General features: G+C 41.1%; 1 protein-coding gene across 1 annotated transcript; it reads left to right on the top strand.

The window, feature by feature from the left end:
• The first annotated feature begins 12211 nt into the window (after positions 1 to 12211).
• On the top strand, positions 12212 to 18988 carry CLN8 (CLN8 transmembrane ER and ERGIC protein). Its single transcript, XM_031610989.2, has 3 exons — positions 12212 to 12409; positions 13869 to 14561; positions 14964 to 18988. The coding sequence occupies exons 2-3, from the start codon at positions 14019 to 14021 to the stop codon at positions 15276 to 15278; spliced, it is 858 nt and encodes a 285-aa protein (XP_031466849.2). The 5' UTR covers positions 12212 to 12409; positions 13869 to 14018; the 3' UTR covers positions 15279 to 18988.
• Positions 18989 to 24827: the final 5839 nt, after the last annotated feature.

Genomic DNA, 24827 nt, shown 5'->3' with positions numbered 1-24827 from the left:
AAGACATAGGCACTACCCCAATGCTTTCTTCCTGGGCAAGCAGTTACTAATGGGGAGCTGGTGCACATTAATACGTTTGCAGGAGGAGGTTAGCTGTCCTTCTTGTTGAGTAATCACTGCTCAGCAACAGCTAAAACTGTTTTATTGCAGGATTAATGTTTTCTGTTGATTGGCTGCTGCACTGTAGATAGCTAAGTGTCTGCAGGAGTCCAATGGTAGCACATTGGATCACCCCAGTGATCACCTGTTTTCATCAGTTTTTAAAATAATCTTACTGAAAATTTAGTTGTGATTCCTACTCTCTGTAGTCATCAGGGTGAGATTCATACCAAACTTGGAACATCATTCTCTTTCCCATTTTTTCTGCCCTCCCAGGTGATCATATCACATCCCAGCTCTTTTGATATAAATCTGGCACATCACATCATACTTGTTTATTTGCTTCCTTTGGTTTCATTTGTCTAATACCTGTCTTTGAGCTGAAAAACAAAGAAGTTTCCATTTCCTGAAAACAAAGGAGTTTTAGTTAATATTACCTTAAGAGAGAAAGTTTTCTAAACATAAAGTCTTCTTAATAAAGTAGGTATGCTATGTTTTCTTGTCTGAAGAAGAGTTGATGGTACTTGTAATTTAATTTAGTGACTTAATTTAAGAATGTATCAAATATAAAGATACTTCTATCTAAAACATATCTTCAAGTGCCTATCTGGGTGTAGATGAGTAAGAACATATGTATATTATGTCAGACCAAAGGTTCCTCAATAATGGTTTAAGTTCACTATTCTGTCTTTGAAACATAGACTGACAAAACTCACTCAGCTACATCTTTTCAGTTAAAAAAAATGCACTCAGGTGAAGAGGCTTAACACCTATTAATGTGTCCAACTGGAATGCAGATTTGACACATGAGCAGGCATGCAGTGAATTAATGGGAGATCAGCATCTTGATCACGTAGGGAATGTCTGCACAGCTGTCTTAGTCAAGCTGTCCCAGAAGCAAGATCATGTAGCCATACATACCACTATGGTAGCGTTCAGAAAGTAGAAATGTGGAAAGAAATTTGGAGGTCATTCTGACAATCCTTGTGGGCAAAGAGGGGATCAGCAAAGAAAAATAACATTTTCTCATTATATGCCTATACATTGCTGGTGAAATAATACTAGAATACTGTGTTGAAAGGAATATTTAAAACAAATCTAGAGGAAAACTATAAAACTTATTAGAGATTGTTTAATCATCCTAAAAGCTTGATCTATGTAAATGTTCAAAGATTAAAGGCCCCTTGATCACAATTTATAAATGTCAAATCTAGCTGTTGAAGCTATAATGAAATTCAATGTCTGGGAGATGAAGCTAAACTAATTCAGACCATAAATAATGCTCTCATTAGTTATCTGTGTGCATATTAACTGCTGAAATAATCTATCAAAGATTGTCCATCACTAAAAAGAATTCAATTAATATTGAATTTTTATTTGATAGACATGCTTTAATTCAACAACATCTACTGGGCTTGAAGCAAAGTAATTCATGGATGTCCAGTGACCTATGTTACAGAAAAGGCTGGAGTAAATAATTGTAAAGCCAATATTAATCAGTGAGTTCTTTAATTTATCCACCACAAATAACAACCTCATAGCTTGGTTATATGCTGTAAGGTTTATGACTTGATTTGTTTAGCCTAATCATAATATTAAGATATCCTTTGCAGAAGATATCTGCTTTCTCCTGCAGCCAGCAACAATCATAAAACTGACCAATAGAACATATCCTGCCCACTAAATCAAATTGCCACCTCATCAACAAGCCTTTGCAGAGGTCACTCTGGGATCAGGTAAGGACATTTTCAACAGCACTTTTGTCCAAAATTATTTCAGAGGGGTGACATTACTTGAAACTGTAACTATATCCTACCAAGAGATGTCCTGTGACATTTTGATTAGTTTTGCATCTTTTAAAATGCATTGCAGCACAGCCTAAGAACAACACGCTCATTTGTCAAGATAATATATCTAAAGATGCCTCTGTTAAGCTCACAGTCAGCCATTTCTGAAGCCTAATTGTTACTCCGTCATTTTTTGGTTGAATGTGATTCATTTAACCCCTCTGTGTCTGTGTCAAATGACAGTAATAATCAACTTTCAGGGGACTTGGGAGATTAGGTAGCACTTTGCAGTGCTCTGTAATCTGAAGTTATGTGACTGGTTCCCTGTCTCATCATTTCACACAGAACAGCTCAGTGACTTGTCTTTCACTTGTATCATTGATGACTGATCTAGATGATGCGTGTCAAGAACCATCTCAGCCAACTTGGCCTTAATCTGAGAAAGAGACATCTCTTTGCAGTAAAGATATATCCTGTTCTTATACACCAAATGAAAAACTGAAGCTCTGGGAACTGGACACAAGTATTGGCATGGCTCACCATACATATCATCATTCCATGATGTTTTTATAAACTACTCCCAGCAGTAAAAATTCACACATCTTCATTATAGTTCTCCATTTCTCTGTCATTACTTGTTTGCTAGCAGTTACTATCTTCACACTGGGCACATAGAAGTAAAATAACTGTATTTTTAAGGAGAAGATTGTTTCAGATATTGTTAGTTTTAACCAAATAATACCAAATGCAAAGTGCTTTTGGTGCAGTGTGTCCTTTTCTTCTATCATTTATGGGCATGTCACAAAATGGGCTTTACTTATGGTCTACAGCATACAGGTTAGCTCAAGGATTTCTGTGTCATAAAGCACATACACTCATTTTTTCCACAATTAAGGGTTGTTTTATGATTTTTTTGCAGATGAAGTTGCCCCACTTTTTTAACGCTGACTTTTTATTTGCCTGCAGAGCACTCTGAAAGCTCTTTTCCTTATACAATTCCAACACTCTTCTAAAGACACTGGTCTTGATCCTTCTGTAACTTCTATTATGCAGCAGTACCACTCTAATTAGTACTTGGACTTATTCCTGACTGTTACTCCGGATGATGTTGGAGATACTCTCTCATTTCTACTCCTCAGGTTTGTTAAAGAAAAATTGCCTTCTATCATAGACCATTAGTTTACAGGTCATAATAACTCAAGTCACACACACACAAAACAAGAATATTTAATAGACTGTACTTAATAAGTGATTTGTTGCTTATGGACAAAGTACTCACTTCTTTTCTAATGCTTCCAGCTACCAATCCCATCTCTGTAGTAAATACAATGTGGAGAATGGGGTAAAATAACAAGTGTGCATCTGGATCCTTATAGTTGGGCTTCAGGCAAAGTTGGTATTTTATTTCTTATTGCTTTTGCAAAATGTTGCTGAGGATCAGATTTCCTTAGAAATCTGTCATTCTTACATACTCACAATATTTTTTTTTTCTTTGAATTTATCCTCTTCCGCAGTAGTAATGATTAATCTGATTCTCTTGGCACACAGTTTTAAATCCAGTGACTTCAGCAGAATGAAACTATAACCTTAGCAAATGGGAATCTATTGCCTTGTCAGTGCAGAGTCTCTTTATATGTGCTGAGGGCTTGAATGCTCAGCAAACTCTTCTAAAATGATTTCATGAGCACACCTGCTATTTACTTGGCAGTCAGTTTGATTTCTGGTGGTGTAGGTAAAAGCGGAAATTTAGGTTTCATTTTATAGTGAAAAGTGAGTTCATTCCTTCTGAAACACCTTAAGGGAGCTTTCATTCCCCACAATCATTTCAACCCTTTCTGTTCCTGAACTGGAAGTACATTTCCTGAGGAATCTTTTATTTGCCCCATAGGAAATATGGAATTGCCTCGGATCAAATAAAAATGAGAATTAGTTGCTACCTAAAAATCTAGTTTCTGTGAATAGTCTATCAGCTGGAGAGAATGGAACAGCAGAGATCTTGTACCTTGCCACTACAAAAGCTGTTTCCCTAATACATAGGTTTTAGCTCATTAATTGTCTTCTGCCAACAGTGTGTTCTTTTTTTTCCAAACATCTGTTTCCTTGGGATTCCTTGATATATATATGATAAGCTTGATGTATGGGGGTTTTGTGTTTCTTTTTCAAGTAACCCATGTACAATTACATAGAACCACAGAATGGCTGAGGTAGGAAGGGTCCTCTGGAGGTCAGTTCATTCATCTCTCATGCTCAGGTGGGTTGCCAACTGGAGCAGGTTGCTGTTGATTAGGACCTGAAATCACTGAAATCTTGGTTGTGATTTTTTTTAGGAAAAGCCCGTTAGTGTTTCTGTTAGTGATGGCCTGTCAGCCATCACTAAACACAAAATCAAATTGTTCTGAGAAGCAAAGCAAAGCAAACTTGTTTGTTTTTTTTTTTCTTTTTTATTCTGTCACACATTTATCTGATATTTTATCCCTTTCTGTCTTCCATGCTGTATTAACAATTAAAAGACAGCATCACTGCTGTTTGGGTTTGGGTTTGTAGAGTTTATTTACTTTACTTCATCTCAGATAGTTTCCATGGGAACTCTCTGAAGCTGTCTTACACATACAACCAAAAGATGTAGTAATCTTGGATCAAACCCTTGGCAGAGACCCAGCCACTCTGCTTTGTTTTTAACCTGGCAAAGATCATTTTGCCTCCTAGTGAAGCACCTCATTTCTGTCAAGTGAAACTATTTGGAACTAAACAAAACTCCAGAATGATAAGTATATAGACTAAATGGCAGACATAAGATTTTACTTTGCTTCCTGAAGAGGCACCAGAGGAAGGTACCTGCATGAAAAATGGGAAAGAAGACCTAGAGATTCTGGATAAACCTGAAACACCAGTTATACTAGATTGATGACTACAGCTGTGAAGCAAGAACCTAAATACTAATGCAGAATAACTTGTTCCAGTTAACATTGTTAAGACATGTGGATTAGAGAGAGAGAGGAATGAAAAGATTCAGCTGGGAGCTCAAGCTTGTATCATCACGCTTGTTACCTGACGCCGACCAGAAGCAACCAAGGAACTGGAAATAAAAGGTATTATTCTTGTCTATTATTTCAGTGGGGAAAATAACTGTTGTAGTGCTGCCAGTAGTGCTGCTGAGCTCTGACAGGTGAAAATGCTTAGTGTGGAGCATAAATAGTTACAGGTTCTAACAGGGGTGGGAGAAGAGGGAAGAAAAAAAAATGTATGATGAAATATATTTAAGTAATGATTAAAGAGACATGTTTATAGTAAACATAGTGTAAAGAGAAGCTTGTAAAACAGAAATAGATAAGAATGCTTGGGAGTGAACTTAAGCAGATAAAGAACAAATGAAGAAGGAATGCATCTTATGTATTGCAGGTTAATCACGGGACTAAAGGGAGAGAGAAGCTGAGATTCAGAGAAACTCTTGAGATAAAAGGTTGGACTAAACAGGAGAGGGCTTGAGAGCATCTTTTATCAAAATTGATCTAGATGAGGATTAGAACAACAACAAAAAGTTAGGCTGTATTCCCTTGCATGGAAGTAAAAGAATGAGAAGGGAGGAAAGGTGAAGGAATAATTGCCCAAAGGCTGTACTTGGTGAGGTTCAGTTAAGCAGTGGACGAGGAATCGCCAGATGTCATAGGGTCAGTAACTCTCAAGAGGGATTCGAGAAAAGGGTAGATGACAAACTGAGTAACATCATTAATGGACATGGCAATGATGGATTGATGGTTGGTCTTGATGATCTTAGAGGCCTTCTCCATCCTAAATGTTTCTATGATTCTATGATTGTGAAAAAAATCTCTAGTATCTTCCATACTATCTGGAAAGACCTAGGCAAGCAGAAGTTGCCTTTTTATTGCTACTATTTTTCCCATAACTGTTAGTTCAAAATCTGGATGCTCTGCAAATCTGAATTTTTAAAATTTTGAGGCTATTAAGTGCTTCAAAAAGACAACTGCTATTACTATTATCTGTTCTGGATCATAAGGTGTTAAAGTTGATTGACTCATATAAAAATGAGTAAAGTAGATACAGAGTAAAATAGTAAAAGAGTTTGCAGAAACTCCTGCTGATTTACAAGTACTGATGAAAGCAGATCAGCGTGGGCAGATGAACATATTATGCAATGTAAAGCCTTTCTGAATCCTTTTCACACATGAAAGCTTTTTTTTTTTTTTTTAACACAGGTTTTTTGAAAGAAGCTGTATGGTTTCTGTTAGCCAAGAGGCAAAATGCCTTAAACAAGCATGTTCAAAGTGGTCCTTGGAATAATCATAGTTTGCATGTACGAATGCTGCATAAGCGCTTGTTGTACAAGAATCAGGAGAACTTAGAGGGCATGTGTAAAATATTAACCAAGTGAGATAACACGGTAGGTATTGCCACAGAGTTCCTTTAGACAGGGTGTAGGTAGTACAGCTCCCACAGATTTGAATGCAGAGTGCAGATTAACATGTGGTAAAACAACAAATTTTGATTTTAAAAAAGAATTCAAAATGCACGCTACTGAAAATATACATTTATGTGACAGATCAGCACAAGCTGTTTGTGTATGGACAGATCTGTGTCTGCTAACATGCAGGCTTTTTGAGGGAGTGGAAGAGAGGACTAAAACCTGTCAGTGGGGTCTTAACTTTTCAAGTATTATAGGCTTTTCATCCTTTGTTGAGAAGATTGTCATCTGATGTTTTATTTATACTGATAAGATTTAGTTCAACACATTGTATTACTGGCTGTAGGTTGTTGGCATTCTGGAATTAAAAAATAAGAAAATTTAAGGCATAACTTCAGTTCCATTAAATGCTACTCAGAGAGATTGTCTTTTTCTCTCTGTTCAATTATTAATTCATCTCTCAAAGAGCCAGGGTAGAGATTCTGAGGCACCACTAAAAACAGTATATAAAGAAAAAAGAGACTTTGTCCAGACTCATCTATACTGATGGACACTACAGCTCTTGAGCGCTGCCCCAGATAGACTGGCATATTTTCAAATATTTCATTCGTATTCATGCTGCAGACTTAAATGTGACTGTCAGAGGAGGGCACAAGTCATGTTGAAAATGCAACAGGCATAGTACACTCTCCCCTAAAAACCTGATAACAAATTTTTGCATCCTCATCAGACAGGCTTTTGACAGGCTCTCCTCAAAGAGTGGTCTCATTTGAACCATGTGTGAAGAAGAAACAGTACATGAAGTGTCTTCTGCTTCTAAGTCTAGCCGTACTGATGATATTTTTGTGCTATTTTTAATGGGTCACTACCTAAAATATCCTGCACAACATTCCTGCAGCAAGGGACATCTGACCACAAGCATAACAAACTTTTTCCCTAATGTTCCTTTATTATGGCTATTAGACAGCTTTTATTTTCTCCACTTTTCAAGGCCTCGCTGTTCACAATGCACACTAACAGTAACCACACAGCTGCGTGCAAAAAAACCTGCCTTTTGGATTCCAGAAATGTTGCAGTGGTCTGGGACAACATTCTTGTCCCATGAGACAACTGAGACTTCTGCTGCAGGAACAATCTTGTCTTTGCTGGTGTTGTTCCAGCAGAACTGAAGATAGGGATGCAAGATGTCTACCTGCACCTCAGTAAAGCCTTTGACACCATCCCCCACAACAATGGAGAAGCTGGCTGCCCATGGTTCGGACGGGCGTACACTCCACTGGGTGAAACACTGGCTGGATGGCTGTCCCAAAGAATTGTGGTCAATGGAGTTAAATCCAGTTGGCAGCCAGACACAATCTCTGTCCCCCAGGACTCGGTACTGGGGCTGTTTCTATTCAACATTTTTGTTAATGATCTTGATGAGGGGATTGAGTGCACCCTCAGTAAGTTTGCAGACAACACCAAGTTGGGAGGGAGTGTTGATCTGCCAGAAGGTAGAAAGGCACTATAGAGGAACCTGGATAGACTGGATTGATGGGCCAAGGTTAACTGAATGAGTTTCAACAGAGTCAAGTGTCGGGTCCTGCATTTTGGTCACAACAACCCCAGGCAACCCCACAGGCTTGGGGAGGAGTGGCTGGAAAGCAGCCTGATGGAAAGGGATCTTGGTGTACTGATGGACAGTCGGCTGAATATGAGCCAGCAGTGTGCCCATGTGGCCAAAAAGGCCAATGGTATCCTGGCTTGTACCAGGAATAGTGTGGTGAGCTAGGACTAGGGAAGTCATCCTGCCCTGTACTCGGCATTGATGAGGTCTCACCTCGAGTACTGTGGTCAGTTGTGGGCATCTCAGTACAGAAGGGACACTGAGGTGCTGGAGCAGGTCCAGAGAAGGGCAACAAGGCTTGTGAAGGGCTTGGAGAATATGCCCTATGAGGAGAGACAGAAGGAACTGGGGCTGTTTAGTCTGGGGAAGAGGCGGCTGAGGGGAGACCTTATTGCTCTCTTCCAATACCTGAAAGGTGATTACAGCAAGAGTGGGGGTGGTCTCTTCTCACTGGTGACAGGTGACAGGACAAAGGGAAAAATGACCTTAAGTTGTGCCAGGGTAAATTTAGTTTGGATATCAGGAAACACTTCTTTACAGAAGGAATTGTTAAGCACTGGAATAGGCTCCCCAGGGAGGTGGTTGAGTCACCATCCCTGAATGTGTTTAAAAACCGTTTGGATGTGGTGCTCAGGGACATGATTTAGCAGAAGGTTGTTAGAGTTAGGGTAGTATGGTTAAGTTGGAGTTGGACTTGATGATCTTTAAGGTCTTTTCCAACCTAAGCAATTCTATGATTCTATGATTCCTTACCCCTACAACTGGACCCATAGGGAGCTCATGCTCTTAGGTTCCCCTCCTGCTTCACCTTGTATCCTCAATGCACATCTCCTAAGCCTCTGCATTTAAAGCATTCTAATACCAATGAGAGGGCTCTACCTGCCTCTGAAAGTACAGGGAGTAGGAGAAGGACATGGAGTTGTAGGGAATGAAGAAGAAAAACTGATAAAACTAAAGACATTGTTAACCACCACTGACTATCTGTATATTAATAGATACAACAAAGGAGCTATAAATGCATTACTGCATGCAGTATTTAATTGTTAGCACATTGCCTGGAAGAAGTTTGGCCTGTGCCAACTGGTACTTCTCTATACTGTTCCTGGTTTGGGGCATTGGTCCTATCTTGAGCAGGACCTAAAAATTACCTTGAGAAGGTAGCATTTTATGGATGTTTTGGGGGATAGCAAATGTGAAAAGCCTATTCCATAGGCAGTTTGGATGCAGCTACCCCATTCCAATGGGCTGCCCTCTCAATGCATCTTGGAGTACTCTATCTGGTTGTATAGACATAGCCATTCAGGAAACAGAACACAAATATTGTGAAATGAGAAGAAAAAAAAAAAAAGTTCTTGACAAGAGGCAAGCACTACTCAATTAGTATAAAGAAGCTCTTAAATACAAGGAGCAGTTCACCCAAAGTGTAGGTGCAGGGCTCCACACCTGGATGTGCTCTTTGCTCTTCCAGTGGTGGCATTCAGATCTCCAAAAGTTGCCCAAAACCAAAAACAGCATAGTTGGGAAATTGAGCTTTGAACAGAGCATGATGTAGAATATAACTCAGTTGGCTGTGAAAGAGAAAACTGAACATGATGTAAAATGAAAGATGAGCCTTGTTGCAGGAAGAACTATTTTGAAATGCTTGACATTATTGTAATTACCATAATTAGACAGCTATTAAAAAGTTGTCACTAAGTATGGTTGTAGCATCAGTAGATTCAGAAAGTAACACTGAACTATGACATCACGCCTATGGCTGATAGTAATTAAAAAAATAGATTACGCTTGAGAAGGCAAGAAAGGCAGATGGGAAGGAAAGAAACAAGAAAGGCAAAATAGTATCTGTGGTCTTATTTTTACAGTATGATCACAGTGCCTTATATGTAAGTAGAACTCAAATTTCCTGCCTCAAGCCGTTACAAATTAAAGGAATTCCTTACAGAGAGCTCTGGGGAAGTTAAAACACCTACTCTCAGTGCATCAGCTCCAGCAACACATTTAGTTGACCAAGGAGAAATGGTTAATGTACTCTTTTTGGATTTCAGCAAAACTTTCAGTACTATTTCTTGCAGTATTCCTCTTGATAAAATGTCCAGTGTACAGCTAGACAAGTACAGGCTGGCAGTCAGTCACAAGTAGGGTCCCCAGGGGCTCAATTTTAGGACCAATTGTCCACAATGTTTTTATAAATGACTGGGATCCAGAAGTTGAATTCACACTAAGTTTGCAGATGACGCTAGACTGGGAGGAACTTTTGACTCCCTTGAGGGTAGAGCGGCCTTACAGAGAGAACTCAACAATTTAGAGGTCTGAGCAATCAGCAACTGCATGAAGTTTAATAAGAGCAAGTCCCAGATTCTGCACCTGGGATGGTGCAATTCTGGCTACATGTACAGAATGGGTAATGAGAGGCTGGAGAATAGCCCCATGAAAAGGGATCTGGGGGGTTCTTGTGGACAACAAGTTGAATCTCAGTCAGCAGCCCTGGCTACCCAAAGGGCCAACCATACCCTGGGTGCTCCAGGCCCAGCATGGCTGCCAGGTGAGGGGAGGGGTTGTCCCCCTCTGCTCTGATGCTGTGCAGCCTCACCTTGAACACTGACTGCAGTTTTGGGCATCGCAATAGAATAACATAAAACTATTACAAAGCATCCAAAGGCGGGCTACAAAGATGGGGAAGGGTCTAGAGGGCAAGACATATCAGGACTGGCCAAGATCCTTGTTTTGTTCTGTCCAGAGCAGAGGAGGCTGAGGGTAGGCCAGATAGCATCCTCACAGGAGCAGAACTCCACAGCAGAGCTGAGCCCTACTCTCTGGTAACAGCAACAGGACCAAGGGGACTGCATAGAGCTGCTTCAGGGGAGGGTCAAGTGGGTGTTAGGACAAAGTTCTGTGTACGTCAGCACATGTCATTAGGATCTCTGTCACCTGATCATGAGCATCTGTACAAAAGAATGGTTTTGGCTGAAATCCCTTGTCCTTCACTCACTGCCGAGTCTGTTCCTCTTGGACTGAAACTAGGTTACTTCTAGAAATGTCACAGGTATGCTCCAACACGTGACTGACCCAAATGACACATAGGTAGTGTCTGGGTGGGTGGACAAAGCTTCCTGAGACTTCACTCAAACTGTGGAATCCCTTGGGGCTGTCTGTAGAGGAACTCAGAGCAGCCCTACTGGCAGCTAGCAGTACCTCACACTGAGCATAAAAACAACTTAGGATGGCTGACTGTGTCTAAACTCCTGACGTAATTTCACTTTTCATGTTGCTCAGAGAGTCCAATGGCAACAGTTATCATTTACCAATTAAAAGAAAACTCTTGAACCAAACAAAAAACAAAAAACCCTCGTCCCTTGATCTGCCTCTGCTGTAACAGTGCCTAGATTTCAACCCACAGGGTCAGCATTCACCTTGCAGGCTGGTAGCTGAACGTAGGTCAGACCTTGAGGATGTTCACATCCCAAGCCTGGTCTTTCACCACAAGCAGGCCTGAGTTTGGGTTTCAGCTGTTCTATACTCAATGCTCTGTGTAGGGGAAGTTGTGGCTTAGTTTTTACTTTCCATCAATTTTTGGTGGAATCACATGGCCAGCTGTGGGATTGAGCTTTTCATGGGCAAAATCATCAGCTAGCTCAGACACTTGGATAGGCACCAAACTAAAACCTGGGCATGAGTTTGGAGCACTGCTGAGGAAACCTCCCCGTGTGGTTTCCCTGGGCCCCGCCCAGTGCCCAGCCAGACTCACTGGGATGACACGACTGCTCTTCACACAAGCATGGAGAGAATCTTGTAGCAACACTCCATGACATGCATTTTGTAATCTGTCTTTATTAGACACTGTGTAATTACAGGTAAGGGCAGGTGCTGTGACATCACTGCTACCTTTTTTTCTTTTTTTCCAGCAGGCACCTATTAAACGTTACTAACTTTTTAGTGGTGCTGATGAGTCTGTTAGGGTGAAAAAAAAAAAATAAAATCTCGTAAACAAGGCTCTTTTCCAACTTAAATCGGAAAGATATATATTTATATGTAAACACACAATAGATCCTCCTGGATTTCTGCTATGGAAAATCTGGGAGGATGGCTGCCGTTCCTGGAAACCCTTCTGCAATCCAACCCGAGCAGCCTAACACCCCTTGCAGATGCCCTCCTGCCTGCCTCCCCCCTCAGCAGCCCCCTCCCTCTCGCCGCTTTGGCACAGCCATCACCCCCTCTGTGCGCAGTGGTACGGCCGCGTCCCGTTCCAGCTGCGAGGTGGTTCGTACCATTGGGTCAGCACGCAGGGGGTAGAGGGTGTGTCGTGCGCATGCGCGCTGGGTGCATGGCGCCGGCGGAGCTGAGGGTGGTTGTTGCGAGAGTCGCGGCGGGCCAGGCCGGGCTGGGCGCTCCCGGGAGGCCTGTGGGGGCGGCTCGCCGCCCGAGCAGCCCCGAAGCCGGGGAGGGCCGGGCCGCCATCGCAGGCAGCGCTGCCAGCAAGGAACGGCGGGGCTGAGCCAGGTCTGTGAGCCGGGGCTGCGTTCAGGGCTCGGCGGGGAGCGGGGGGCTGTCGGTACCGGCGCTTGCGTGGAGACGGAGCTCTCGGGGCCTGCCGTGCCCTGGCCGTGCCCTGGCCGTGCCCTCGGCTCCGTGCCCTTCGTCGCACAGGGGGAAGACCTGCGGCTCCGCTTTTGGGTCCGCTGTGTCAGGTGTAGGACTGCCAGGTGTTGTCGGCAGCCCTGCTCTGGGGGCTGGGGGGCACTGAGGAGCAAGGGACAGGGCGAGCGGAACGCGGGACGGAATGGCTGAGGTGGGAAGGGAGCCCTGGGCACTGCCTGTCCGACTGCCCTGCTCACCAGGGTCGCCCAGAGCAGTTGCATAGGGTTATGTCCGGGCAGCTTTTAAAGATCTCCAAGAAAGGATGCTCCCCAACCTCTCTGGGTAGCTTGTACCAGTGCTCAGTCACCATCACAGTAAGTTTTTCCTCATGTTCAAATGGAACAGATCCCTGCGGTGCCAAAGGCCTGGGTCTGTTGTGTTGTGGTGGTGTTTGTTGCATGGTGAAGGCAAAGAGGAGCATCTCACTGAGGTTTCTGTATTCCCTTGCTACAGTGGCCTTCTTATCCAGCCTGCCTGTGGTTCTGGTCTTTTACAGATATTGTTAGGTGGCCAGGCTGATACAGCCTAAATCATGCATAAAATGACCTGGTACTCAAATATTTAAACATTACCCAGCTCTTTCTACCCCACAAATTCATGATCTTTAACTGCTGCGTGTTCAGGAAGTTTCAGCTAACTTGAGGCACTGACTGCCAGACTGTTCGGTTAATTATGCTGATGTTGTTAATCATACATATTAATGCTGCTTGTCTGCATTCCATGCTCCTGTTGCATTTTTTGAATTGGTTTTCTGTTGGAAAGTCATGTAATGTTTGAAAACTGATTGCTAAGTCTTGTTTTGAGATATGATCCTGAAAGCTCATTTTTGTGTTGGTGGTCCCATGTACTAGGATAAGTTTTTCTCTTTTCATGTCCCAAGTGTGTATATGAGGTTCTGACTTCCACCCAAAGACATAAGCACTGGTGGAAAATCAGTGAAGGAAAAGCAGAAGAGTAAAAGAATAATGGTTAGTGACAGCACAACACTGTTGAAATGTGAATTTTGTGAGTAAGAAAACAGGATTTTCTTCTTGTGTTTTCCCTTCCTCTTTCTTGCCTTCCTTCTTTGCTCTCTTCCACTTTTGCTTTAATATGTTACATTGTACTAGTAAAGAATTCGCAGGCCGATTGCTAATCCTAAAGATGTTGCTTAAACTGCGGGGTTTTTTGTTCATCTATACCTGTCTTTGGGATGATTGTGCTCAATGACAGCAGAGCTGATGTTGTACGTGCAATGAAAGTGAGTTCTGTATAGTTTAGAAGGCATGTATACAGACGACTTTTTAAAAAGACTCACTTTATTTTTTTCTTTTTGTTCCAGATGGAAAAAAAAGAGTTCATGATTGCTAGTCCACATAATAGCGGAGGCTGAGTAGGCGTGAAGGAGAGTAAATAGTGTGAGTGAGAAGTCTCAAACCCCCTGCAAGGCTTTGTTCTATTAAAGTGAAAAATAAATAAAAAGGAAGAAGACATGAATCCTACAAATAACAATCAAGCATTTGGGACCATTTTTGACTGGGACTATCTCTTATGGGAAGTTCGTTTGACATTTTTAGCTGCTGGTTTTTTAATCTACCTGGGAGTATTTCTTCTGTCTCACTGGTTATCCTCCCGGATGAGTACCACTTATTGTGCCTTGTATGCAAAGGAGAAGGTGTTTTGGAATATGGCAGTCACACGTGGTGCATTTGGACTTCAGAGCTGTGTTGCTGGGTTATGGGCTTTGCTCATAGATCCCGTTTTTCATGCTGACAAGGTGTATTCACAGCAAAAGTGGAGCTGGTTTAACTGTTTAATAGCTGCTGGATTTTTCTTGCTTGAAAATGTAGCTGTTCATATGTCCAACATCATTTTTAGAACATTTGATGTATTCCTCGTGGTTCATCACTTACTTGCTTTTGGTGGCTTGGCTGGTCTAGTAATCAATGTAAAATCTGGACATTACCTACCTTTGATGGGAATGTTGCTAGAGATGAGTACTCCCTCAACCTGCATTTCCTGGATGCTTCTAAAGGTAAGAATTTGAGACTTCACAAATTATATTTCTAACAGTTTTCGTACATCTCACGTCTCTGTAAATAATGTGCACAGTTTGCCTAGATAGTTTGAAGCAAGGCTGTGCTTGTCTAACTGACATCTATGTTACTATGTTACCTACTTGTACAGAAACACAATCCTGACAGTTCTGCATGTAGGCTTCTGTGTGGTGCTATGTGCATATGGCTTGAGACAGCTTATGTCTAGCCTGAGTTTGGAATGATGTATGCATGTGCTATATCATAGCTCTACATGAAAAAGTGCCTGAGGGGGTGTGTATGCAAAGGCTGGGAAATTTGCTTTAGTTCTGGAGATTCTTTACTTTCTTATCTTGAATTAACAATCACACTTCTGCATATTTCTGTTCTTGTTTTTCTAGGCTGGCTGTGCAAATACCTTTTTCTGGAAGGCAAATCAGTGGGTAATGATCCACCTGTTTCACTGCCGCATGATTCTCACTTATCACATGTGGTGGGTGTGTATTTTCAACTGGAATTCTGTGGTTGAAAACCTGGGACTTCTCCATTTTATTGTTTTATTCTCTGGATTATTTGCTGTCACATTAATACTTAACCCATACTGGACATACAAAAAAACTCAGCAGCTCCTCAGCCCAACTGACTGGAACTTTGAAAATAAAGCGTCAGAAAATGGAAAGTTGAATGGTGAAACATCCCAAAAGAAGAGGATGTAACACCAGAACATCTGTTTCCTAGTGTGATATTGGACTACAGCAGAATACACTGCAAACTAATTGGCCCATGAAATCAAAGCTTCTGCAAGAAGTTTGTTAATACAGACATTCCTTGCTGTTTAATGCATCAGTAGTATTTAAAAACGTTGTCTGTATTTCATACGTACATATTCATAAATCTTCAGCATCTTAGCAAAGAATTATGCCAATGGTTTTGTCTGTACTTAGACAGTATTTCATGGTTTAGCAATGACATGCTCTAGTGGTGTCCTTTGTCCTAATGCTTCAAAGTGGCTTTATAGCTAACTTGTCCACTAATCTTAGCTTGAATTGAATTTAGCTTTATTCTCATTTCACATATGTTGGAGATACTGCTACTGAAAATTACGTTTAGAAATTAAGATCAATTCTGACCCCAAATAGGTATGGTGTGGATACCTGTGCGCCATTAAATATTTCCTGCTGGATGAATTGGTCAAGTGGCAGAATGCAGTCATGGCTCAGTTTGTGGGTCTTTCCTTAAGTGCATTTGATGAAAAGGAAGAGACAGTTAAATGTTTGCTATCAAAAGGAATTGTAGTACCCAGGTTGCCTTCAGTATGAGACTTCATATCCACAGCAAACATGCACATGCTGAGGTGTGGGAACACCTGCTCATTGTGCTGCTGGTCATGCTAGGTAATCATGGTGGTCCTTTCTGGACTTGAAATCTATGAAAGACAAGAGTCAATGACTGTTTAAGCCTGTTGGGTGATTGGTAAGATTATCTTCTTTGTAGGTCACAAATGAATAAACGTGCAATTAGTTCCACTAGTGCTCCTGTTATACTTCCTCTTATTTTTGGAAAACCTGTTAGTTACCGAGGGTTTTAGAATATGAGGCGACTCATAGAATCGTAGAATGGCCTGGATTGAAAAGGACCACAATGATCATCCAGTTTCAACCTCCCTGCTATGTGCAGGGTCGCCAACCACCAGGCCAGGCTGCCCAGAGCCACATCCAGCCTGGCCTTGAATGCCTCCAGGGATGGGGCACTCATCTTTGGAGAAAAGCCTATTGTCACCTCTTTTAGAAATTCTGTTATTCCTGTAGTGTTTTTATTTCTACTTTGAAGAACACAGAAGGTGAGGTTATCAATTCTTTGCACTTTATCTACCATATTTTTAAGTTTTTAATTGACCTCAGGAACAGAGAGTGTGTTTGGATAGTGGTTTGGCAAGTTGTGGAGGTTGTTCTCCCACTTGTATTTGTTCCTGGATGCAGTTTGGGACAGCAGATCAGAGTATAAAGATCATGATAGAAGAGAGTGACACCTATTGGCAGGAGAGTGACAAAGATACCTAATTAATGTTGATGTACTATTGAGATAAAAAACATGTCATTTGAAACTTCTTTATATGCTGTGATATGAGACAGTTTTATTTATCAAAGTTATAAGACCAGACAGGCTGAAGCTGTGAAGAGCTTTAGGTTGAGGCATATGTACGAAGCTTTGTGTCCTGCTCTGTGTGTGGGAGCATAGTGTTTAAAATGGCAGAGGGGAGTGGGGAGAGGACAGTACTGTCTTGGTGCAAACAAGCCCATTTCATTACATTTGGTGGGAATGTCTTTTATTTTGTTTGGGTGAGGCTGAGGAGATTACTGTGTTCCCTAATTCCCTAATAAGATCTTTTGCATCTCTTACTATGTATATAATGTATAATACCTAAGAGCACATGTTAACCTCAATGCTGCTGGACCTGCTAGAACAGGAGATCTATGCAATAATACAAATAATAGCATTCACTTTATATTCCTTTTGGTTTGAAGGGTGAGAGGGTTTTACAATCCGTATAGAAATAGTGAATACTGAACATGAAAATAGACAACATTTCTTCAGTTCTGTTACACAGAGCCTCTATTTTCTTCATTGCAGGTTCTAGTGTCTAATTACTCTTACAGTCCTGCATTTCCCCCAGATAAAGATTAGCTACAATTAGCTTAGAAATTTTGTTAATTTGAAACAAATCCCAAACCTTTTGGGCCTCTTTTGTAAGGCCTCATCTGCAATCTGATATAGAAAGAAATTTACCATCAACATCAACATTTGCCATCAGGGATAGGATCCCAGGTTGTGCTGCTGCCATGATTTGGAAAACTTTTGCATAACATTTTAGGGTGATTTTGCTAACCTAGGTGACTATGCAATACTTGGTCTTTCTTTTTGGGGTGGGGGTATTTGAGGAATGCTGCTTGTGTCTCCTCTCTGGTTGAAGATTGTTATTTGTTGTTTTATTTTTTAAAGATAATTGGTTTGGAGCATGGTTTTTGTGAGTGCATGTGTATTTCTGCTGTTGTTCTTTTAAAAAAACAACAAAATATCTGATCTGAGGGTTGGAGGCTATCCAAGCATGTAGTTCTGTGTTCATACATTCCTAAATCAGTTTGTTTTCCTCTGTGTCATGTTTTTTCCAAAACCTGTTGTCATTTTCCAAAACCTGCCTATGGTATTTATTCCTATCTGCAGTACTGGTCATGGTCCAGCAGCAGTCACAAAGTACTCCAGCAGTGACTTTGGCTAACAGTTTTTAGCACGTACTGTTGAGCTTTTCTTTGTTGAATTCCCATGTCCAGTTTTTTTTTCCCTGATAGCACTGATCAGCTATTGATGTTGTACTGTTACAAAAGACACTTTTCTTAAACTCAGGGAAATTCCACTTAAAGTGAATTTAGAAGTATTAATGAATTAATAAATTCAAGTCTATTCCTCACACAATGTAGTATTTGTTGAATCTTTATGCTGAGTGCATGAATAAAAGTATTTTATTGAGCAGTTGTATACCATGAGTTTCATTTGCTGATTAAAATAATGCCTCTGTTTTGTTGTTGTTGTTTTTACTTGCTGCTTGTAGCTGATTGATTTTGTAATGAATGTATTAAAAGATGGCTTATTTTGAAATAGTCCCCCTAACTGAGCAGGGGTGGTGTTGTATCCATGGAAGTAGCTCTAAAACCTTGTATATTACTGTACCTTCATCACCATTTAACATTGGCAAGTTCAGTTATGTGTTTAAACAGTAGAAGCTGCGCTATATATATGAGTATGTACTAAAAAGTATCACTTGAAATGACACATCTGGCTTGTGTATTTGAAGCATGATCTCTTTTTGCATTAGGCTGTAACTATGAAGACACTTCACTTGGTGTCAAGAGATGCTTCATGGTTTAGTATGAGCCACTGTCTTTTTTTTCTTCTTTTCAAGAAACTGTTCAGTTGCTAAACAGCAAAATAACAATTACAAGCATTGAAGGTGCCCATCTTCAGTAGTGCTCTGCAGGACATATTTCCTGATCCTTTCAGCATTAGTGAGTTAAAGGAAAACAGCATCACTGCTGGCATTTCAACTATTCTGATAAGAATGCACTGTGCAAGCAACCAGCTGGCATGATTTCGGTAGCTGCCTCTAGAGTCAAGTCCATAAGATTAATTGAAGCAAAAGAAGAGATGTTCATGTATAAAGCTCCACTGGCTGTGGAATGTGTGTGGGTACAGACTGGGAGCAGAACAATACATAACAGTGCTTGTGTGAATAAAGTCCTTTTTGTAAATAATCTGTAAAAGAAAGAAGCTAATGTTTTGCTATTCAGATGTTTTCAATTAATAGATAAATGTATTTTACTTTGTAGTTCTTGCCATAAACCCAGAAATAAATTAGCATGCACTTACTTTGACAGTGTTACTCAGCAATTACGATCTTTTGATCCTGTGTCATAGCACTGGTTGATAAGTGAAAGTCTCTAATTAAGCAAATTATGTCTGTTGCTCTAGTTAGCAGCCCCCAGATGGGTTTCCAGTGTTGGAAGAGACATTTCAGACTCCGATGGACTAATTAGTGTGTTCTGCTAGTGGTAGTGTCACGGAAACAAGTGTTCTCACAGTATGTCGTGCCTTCCTGTTCTCCCTGAGCAAAACAATACTGAGTGAGGAGGAATGACAAAGATAATGACACAGTAAGCATAGCAACATTCAATGTGGCAGAGACAAACCAACATGAAAGGAGTGGGGCCTGCTCACAGGTGCACAAAGAAGCAAGCAAAGAAGTGGACAGTGCAGTCACCTGCTGCTGTTACTGTGTGTCATCCGATGAGTTCTGAGTCCTTATAGGTATAACTTGAGCAGAGACAGCTGAGTTTAATGCCAGATTCATCTGATACTGTGCATGTTATTTCTGAGCTGAAATGTTTGTTTCTTAACGTAATTCTCTTTCTAGCTTCCTCTGCTACTTTGCATATTTAGTTCATGTTAAACTGACACTGCTTTCACCAGAAAAGTGACATTTACAGACTTACGAGTATGTGCGTGTTTTTAACACTGGTAATTGATTGTATCAGGTGCTCATCAGGACCTGTTTTGTTGTTGTTATTTTTATATTCTTAATGCAGACCCACAAAAATCTGCCAGAAACGCTTTGCTTTGTGAACACTGTCACCAAAACTGCGTTCACTAAAGTTGAATATGGGTCTTGTATTAATAGAGGGGGAAAAAAGTTAGATAAAGCCCTAGTGATTGTGTATTAATTCTTGTTTATATGTAAGATAGAGGGTTGACTTTCCTGCATTTCTGGAATGTGCAGTTCTGCTGGCAGAATCTTTTAAGAGTAAATCAAGGTGATAACTGCAGTGTCTTGAAGAGTGAAGCCACAAAGGCAGTCTGTAAAAGTATGGTGAAGTGGTTTGTGTAGAGTAAACAAGGAACATGGAATGAACTTGGTCAACTTGTGTAAAGGTTGCATTTACAAGGTGAAAGAGTATCTTTTGAAAGCAGCTTTGCCTAGGAGTCATAAGAAATGTGAAAAAAAAAAAAAAAGATGTTTTAGGATGAGATTGCTGCTGGACACTGAATGGGAAATTGTCCAATGTTTTAACTCTTCTTTTTGCCTCAGCAGCATATTGTGTTAAGTACTGTTGTGACAGAAGTTGAGACTTAGTCTGAGGACCCTATTTAGGACATCAAACCTGATTTCTGTATTTCTGAAAATTCTGTCAAACAGGTGATGTCAGATTAGCTAGATTACCCATCCTTGATACATTTTTTGTTGTTGTTGTTTTTCCAGCAGTAGGACTTCAGGAAAGACATTATAGAAAGAATTGTTAATAATCTTAATTTCCTATTGAGAGAATCCTTTTTCGGACTGCAATTTGGGAGATGCTGTACTGGTAAACTATATTTTAATTTCTCTTTATCAAAGTATCAGCTACATAAGCCTTAGCACCTAATGAATCCTATTTATGTAAAAAAAAAAAAAAAGTGCTATGGTATAGTGCTTGCTAAGGTTTACATAGATAATACTTCAATCTAGATTTAAAAAAATCAGATTTAGAATCAAGAGTCCTTGAATGTGTTCATGAAGGAAGTTATTCTACTATTGCTGGTAGAACATCACGATGTTATAACTCTTAGCTGTCAGGGTAAGTATTGGTGTGCTCAGAACTAAGTGTTCCTGCAGCCTGACTGCTGGTACTTCAGGGAGATGTGGAAAACTGGGCAGCAGTGGGCATCATATCAGAAAATGAATGAACAATGCTGTTATTAAACCAAATGCTATTTAAATGTAATACTTTGCATGTAAGAAATGTTCTTTTCTCATATATATTATAGAATATCCCAAGTAGGAAAGGACTCATGAGGATCATCAGGACCGACTTCTGGCTCCACACAGCACCACATGAGTTTGTTACCTTCTGTACAATACCTTTATGTATTTAAAGTGTATTATCATGCATCTCTTTCACTCTATCTATGCTAAACCAAAGCATTTTTTCTCCCTATCAGGATTCATTTGCTGTACCTCTCTTTGTTCTTGCTACATTCCTCTGGACTTTGTGTTCCACAGGCAGCAGTTCTGACAAACAAAAGGAATGAAGGAGGAAAAAGAGTTCTGCAGATATGTTTTGTTCTTGAAGCAGTCGTGTATACTGGCATGCATAACAGGGAACTGCTCTTTTCCAATCACAGTGACTGCAGGAGCCCGGGGTCTTTGTTTTGCTGACAGCTGAGCTATTCCCATATTCTGACTCATCAGCGGCTGTTTCTACAGGGTGAAAGCAGCTGCACTCTGCAGCACCACTCTAGCCCTTGCAGGTGAAAACAACCATGAGACAAGTGTTACCCTACAAGTTGCATCAGTCCTGTAAAGTTCTGTGCCTTGAGAGCATTGCCTATGTGTATTGTGATGCATCATTATCTTTGATAAGGGAGAATGAAGACCTATCATTCTACAAGGCTCCAGCATGAGTTCTGCAGGAGATCAAAATGAGCAGGACTGATGTATGTGTTTCTGGAGGATTACAGTATGTGTTCTTTGTGGAGGACACATGAGGAACAGGAGAAGCAACTGGACATAGACTCCTCCAGAGAAGTTGCCTGCTGTATCAGCAGATAAACAGAAGAAAGAAACTGAGGAAACCAGGCATCACTTGAGAATCTGGTAAATTAAGTTATCTTGATCAGATTTCACGCAAGTTTTTGGAAAGCAAGCCTCATGAATGATATTATATGTCCTTAGCAATCACACTATTTGAGTATGTACTCAAGCTGCTCAACTTCCAGCAGTGCATCACATGGGCCAGAACACTGCTCTGTGCCCATGGTGTCATTAAGATGCCCAGCACCTCTGCTGGAGTAGATGCCTGTCCTTTGGCTGCTTAGAGATGAGAGAGATGAGAGGAACTTTTGCTGGAGCTCCTGTAAGCAGTAATGAGAGAATGAGAGTAAGTACCAGTAATGGTGGTGAGGTCTCATTGTACATCTTAAATTTTAAAAAACATTTAAACATCTTATGATGCTTGGTACAACCTGATCCTATTAACTCTAGCAGCAGCTATAGGTGTGCTGTAGTTATTGACAGCTAATTATGGGTAGATAAATAATGAATTTCATTGTAATGATTAGATGATAACTGCTACTAGGACATTGGTGTAGGAAAATACTAGGAAGAGTGGAAGATATTTTGGAATTTAGTATCTTGCTGTATTATAATATGATCTGTTGGATTTATCCAACATGGTTTCCTCTGCAATTTTCTACTGGAATCAAAGAACTATATTGAAATCTTCCTCCTGCCAAAGGAGGCTATTGCTTGTAGATGACACTTCTAATCATGGAATTGGACAAGTTTTGCTGAAGATGATTTCCTGCCATTTCAGCTCATGAAAAGATAGCTGGATATGAGTGAAATACAACATATTTTAAGAAATTACAGAAATGACAGCTAAAATCATTTGTCTGCTGGAAATTGAACTGAATACCATAGTGGTAGTTCTGGCCTTAACCTTCCCATCTGACCCAATTCTCTCTCTTCATTTTCTTTCACACATAAAGCCTATACAGCTATAGTGAAAGACGCATTACATTCACACTGTAACTAATTGCATTGAAAAGAAATAACTTTGTAAAAAAAAAAAAAAAAAAAAAAAAGCAATATTATTGAAAGTAATACTTTTAAATGTTTCATTTGGAATTCAATTCATACGAACTCACAAAGGCGTGAGATAGTTTTGCGTGTACCTACTATTGGGCTACAGAGAAATGAAAAATGTAGAGAAAAAAGTGGAATTATCAAATTTCTTTTGAAATACCATCATTTTCTACCATAAACAGTAGAAAGATCTTACAATTTTCACGTAATGATAATATACTTACTGTGCTTGGGTATATTTCTCTACTGGCTGTAGCATGAGTACACTTGAATAGGATAATATTCTCCATACCTGATGCATGGATCTTTGAATTACATTTAGTTTTACATTTTCATATTTAAAAGTACTTTACAGATTTTAAATTGTATATACCACTATGAATTAGTTGCACCAATATTAAATAGTTTTTGGGCTGCTGAAAAGGACCTGGGGGTACTGCTTGGTGGCAAGCTGGACAAGAGCCAGCAATGTGCCCTCGCAGCCCAGAAAGCCAACTGTTGCCTGGGCTGCACCAAAAGAAACACAGCCAGCAGGGTGAGGGAGGTGATCCTGTCCTGCTGCTCTATGCTGGTACTGCACCCAGATGTGGAGTCCTCAATATAGGAGGGACATGGACCTGTTGGAGTGTGTTCTGAGGAAGGCCACAAAAATGATCCAAGGGATGGAACACTTCTCCTATTAGGACAGGCTGAGAGAGCTGGGGCTGTTCAGCCTGGAGAAGAGAAGGCTCCAAGGGGATGTTCTAGCTGCCTTTCGATATCTAAAGGGGAGCTATAAGAAAGAAGAGGACAGACTCTTTAGAAGAGTCTGTTGTGACAGGACAAGGGGAAATGATTTCAAACAAAAAGAGGGGAGATTTAGACTGGATATAAGGAAGAAGTTTTTTACAGTAAGCGTGGTGAGGCACTGGAGCAGGTTTGCCCAGAGAGGTGGTGGATGCCCTGGCACTGAAGACACCAAGACCAGGCTGGACGGGGCTGTGAGCACCTGATCTGGCTGTAGGTGTCCCTGTTCATTGCAGCAGTGTTGGACTGGATGGCCTTTAAGGGTCCCTTCCAACTCAAACAATTCTATGATCCTGTATCAGGAACTGAAGAATCATAATGTATTTAAGAACGTTTTTCATCAAGGTGTAACATGTGTACGTGGGTATATTGTAGAGCACATTCTCAAAATATTTGTAAATGTTTATTTTTTAAATTTTGATAAAAGGGGGCTGTGACTTGTTTTCATGTGAGCCTACAAATGGTTAGTGGTACGTTAGGGACAGGCATTACATCTAGTAGTAGACAGCTCTGATGGCTGGGGGTTGGCTCAGTTGGCACTGCCTCAAAGGGACTCTTACTGTGAAGAACCAAGGGGAAATGGTTTTAAGCTGAGGGAAGGGAGATTTAGGTTGGACGTCAGGGGGAAATTCTTTACAGAGAGAGTGGTGAGGTGCTGGAACAGGCTGCCCAGGGAGGTTGTGGATGCCCCGTCCCTGGAGGTGTTCAAGGCCAGATTGGATGGGGCCCTGGGCAGCCTGGTCTAGCATTAGGTGGGATGGTTGGTGGCCCTGCGTGTGGCAGGGGGTTGGAGATTCATGATCCTTGAGGTCCCTTCCAACCCTGGCAATTCTGTGATTCTGGGAGCAGTTTGCAGCAACGACCTGTGTCAGGAATGAGACCTGCGTGTTAGGGATGAGGTACCGGTATCCTTGAGAAAACTTTACTTTGCTGTGCTGAAACAAGTTTGATTATTGCAAACTATTGGAGTACTTCATTTCCAGTGATAAATGAGATTAAGTTCTAAAACAGCCACCGTGGCTTAGCGTGAGGTAGCAATGGTAATGGGAAGACGGTTGGACTAGATGATCTGGAAGGTAATTTCCAACCTTGTGATTCTATGACCCTCTATTCCGCACGTGCCCAACTTTTCCGTCCCGGCAGCGAGACGCGAACACCGCCTGTCCGTCCGGCACCGGTACCCTCGCGGCAGGTGCCCTCGCCCCGCTCGCAGGGCCCCGCGCAGTGCCGCGGAGGGCGGAGAGTCCGGTCCGGGCCCGCCCCGTCGCGAGCGGCGTGCCGCTGCGCCAACCGCGCGTCCGCGGGG

The sequence above is a fragment of the Phasianus colchicus genome, chromosome 2, assembly GCF_987193195.1.
Source record: "Phasianus colchicus chromosome 2, bPhaCol1.hap1.1, whole genome shotgun sequence".
Lineage (NCBI taxonomy): Eukaryota > Metazoa > Chordata > Aves > Galliformes > Phasianidae > Phasianus > Phasianus colchicus.
This window is presented reverse-complemented; position numbering and strand designations above follow the sequence as displayed.

Bases quoted from the DNA above. Each gene is read 5' to 3' on its own strand.
- CLN8 (XM_031610989.2), top strand. From the start codon at position 14,019: ATGAATCCTACAAATAACAATCAAGCATTTGGGACCATTTTTGACTGG. The intron at 14,562-14,963 runs GTAAGAATTTGA...TTGTTTTTCTAG, and splicing joins TTTCCTGGATGCTTCTAAAG to GCTGGCTGTGCAAATACCTT.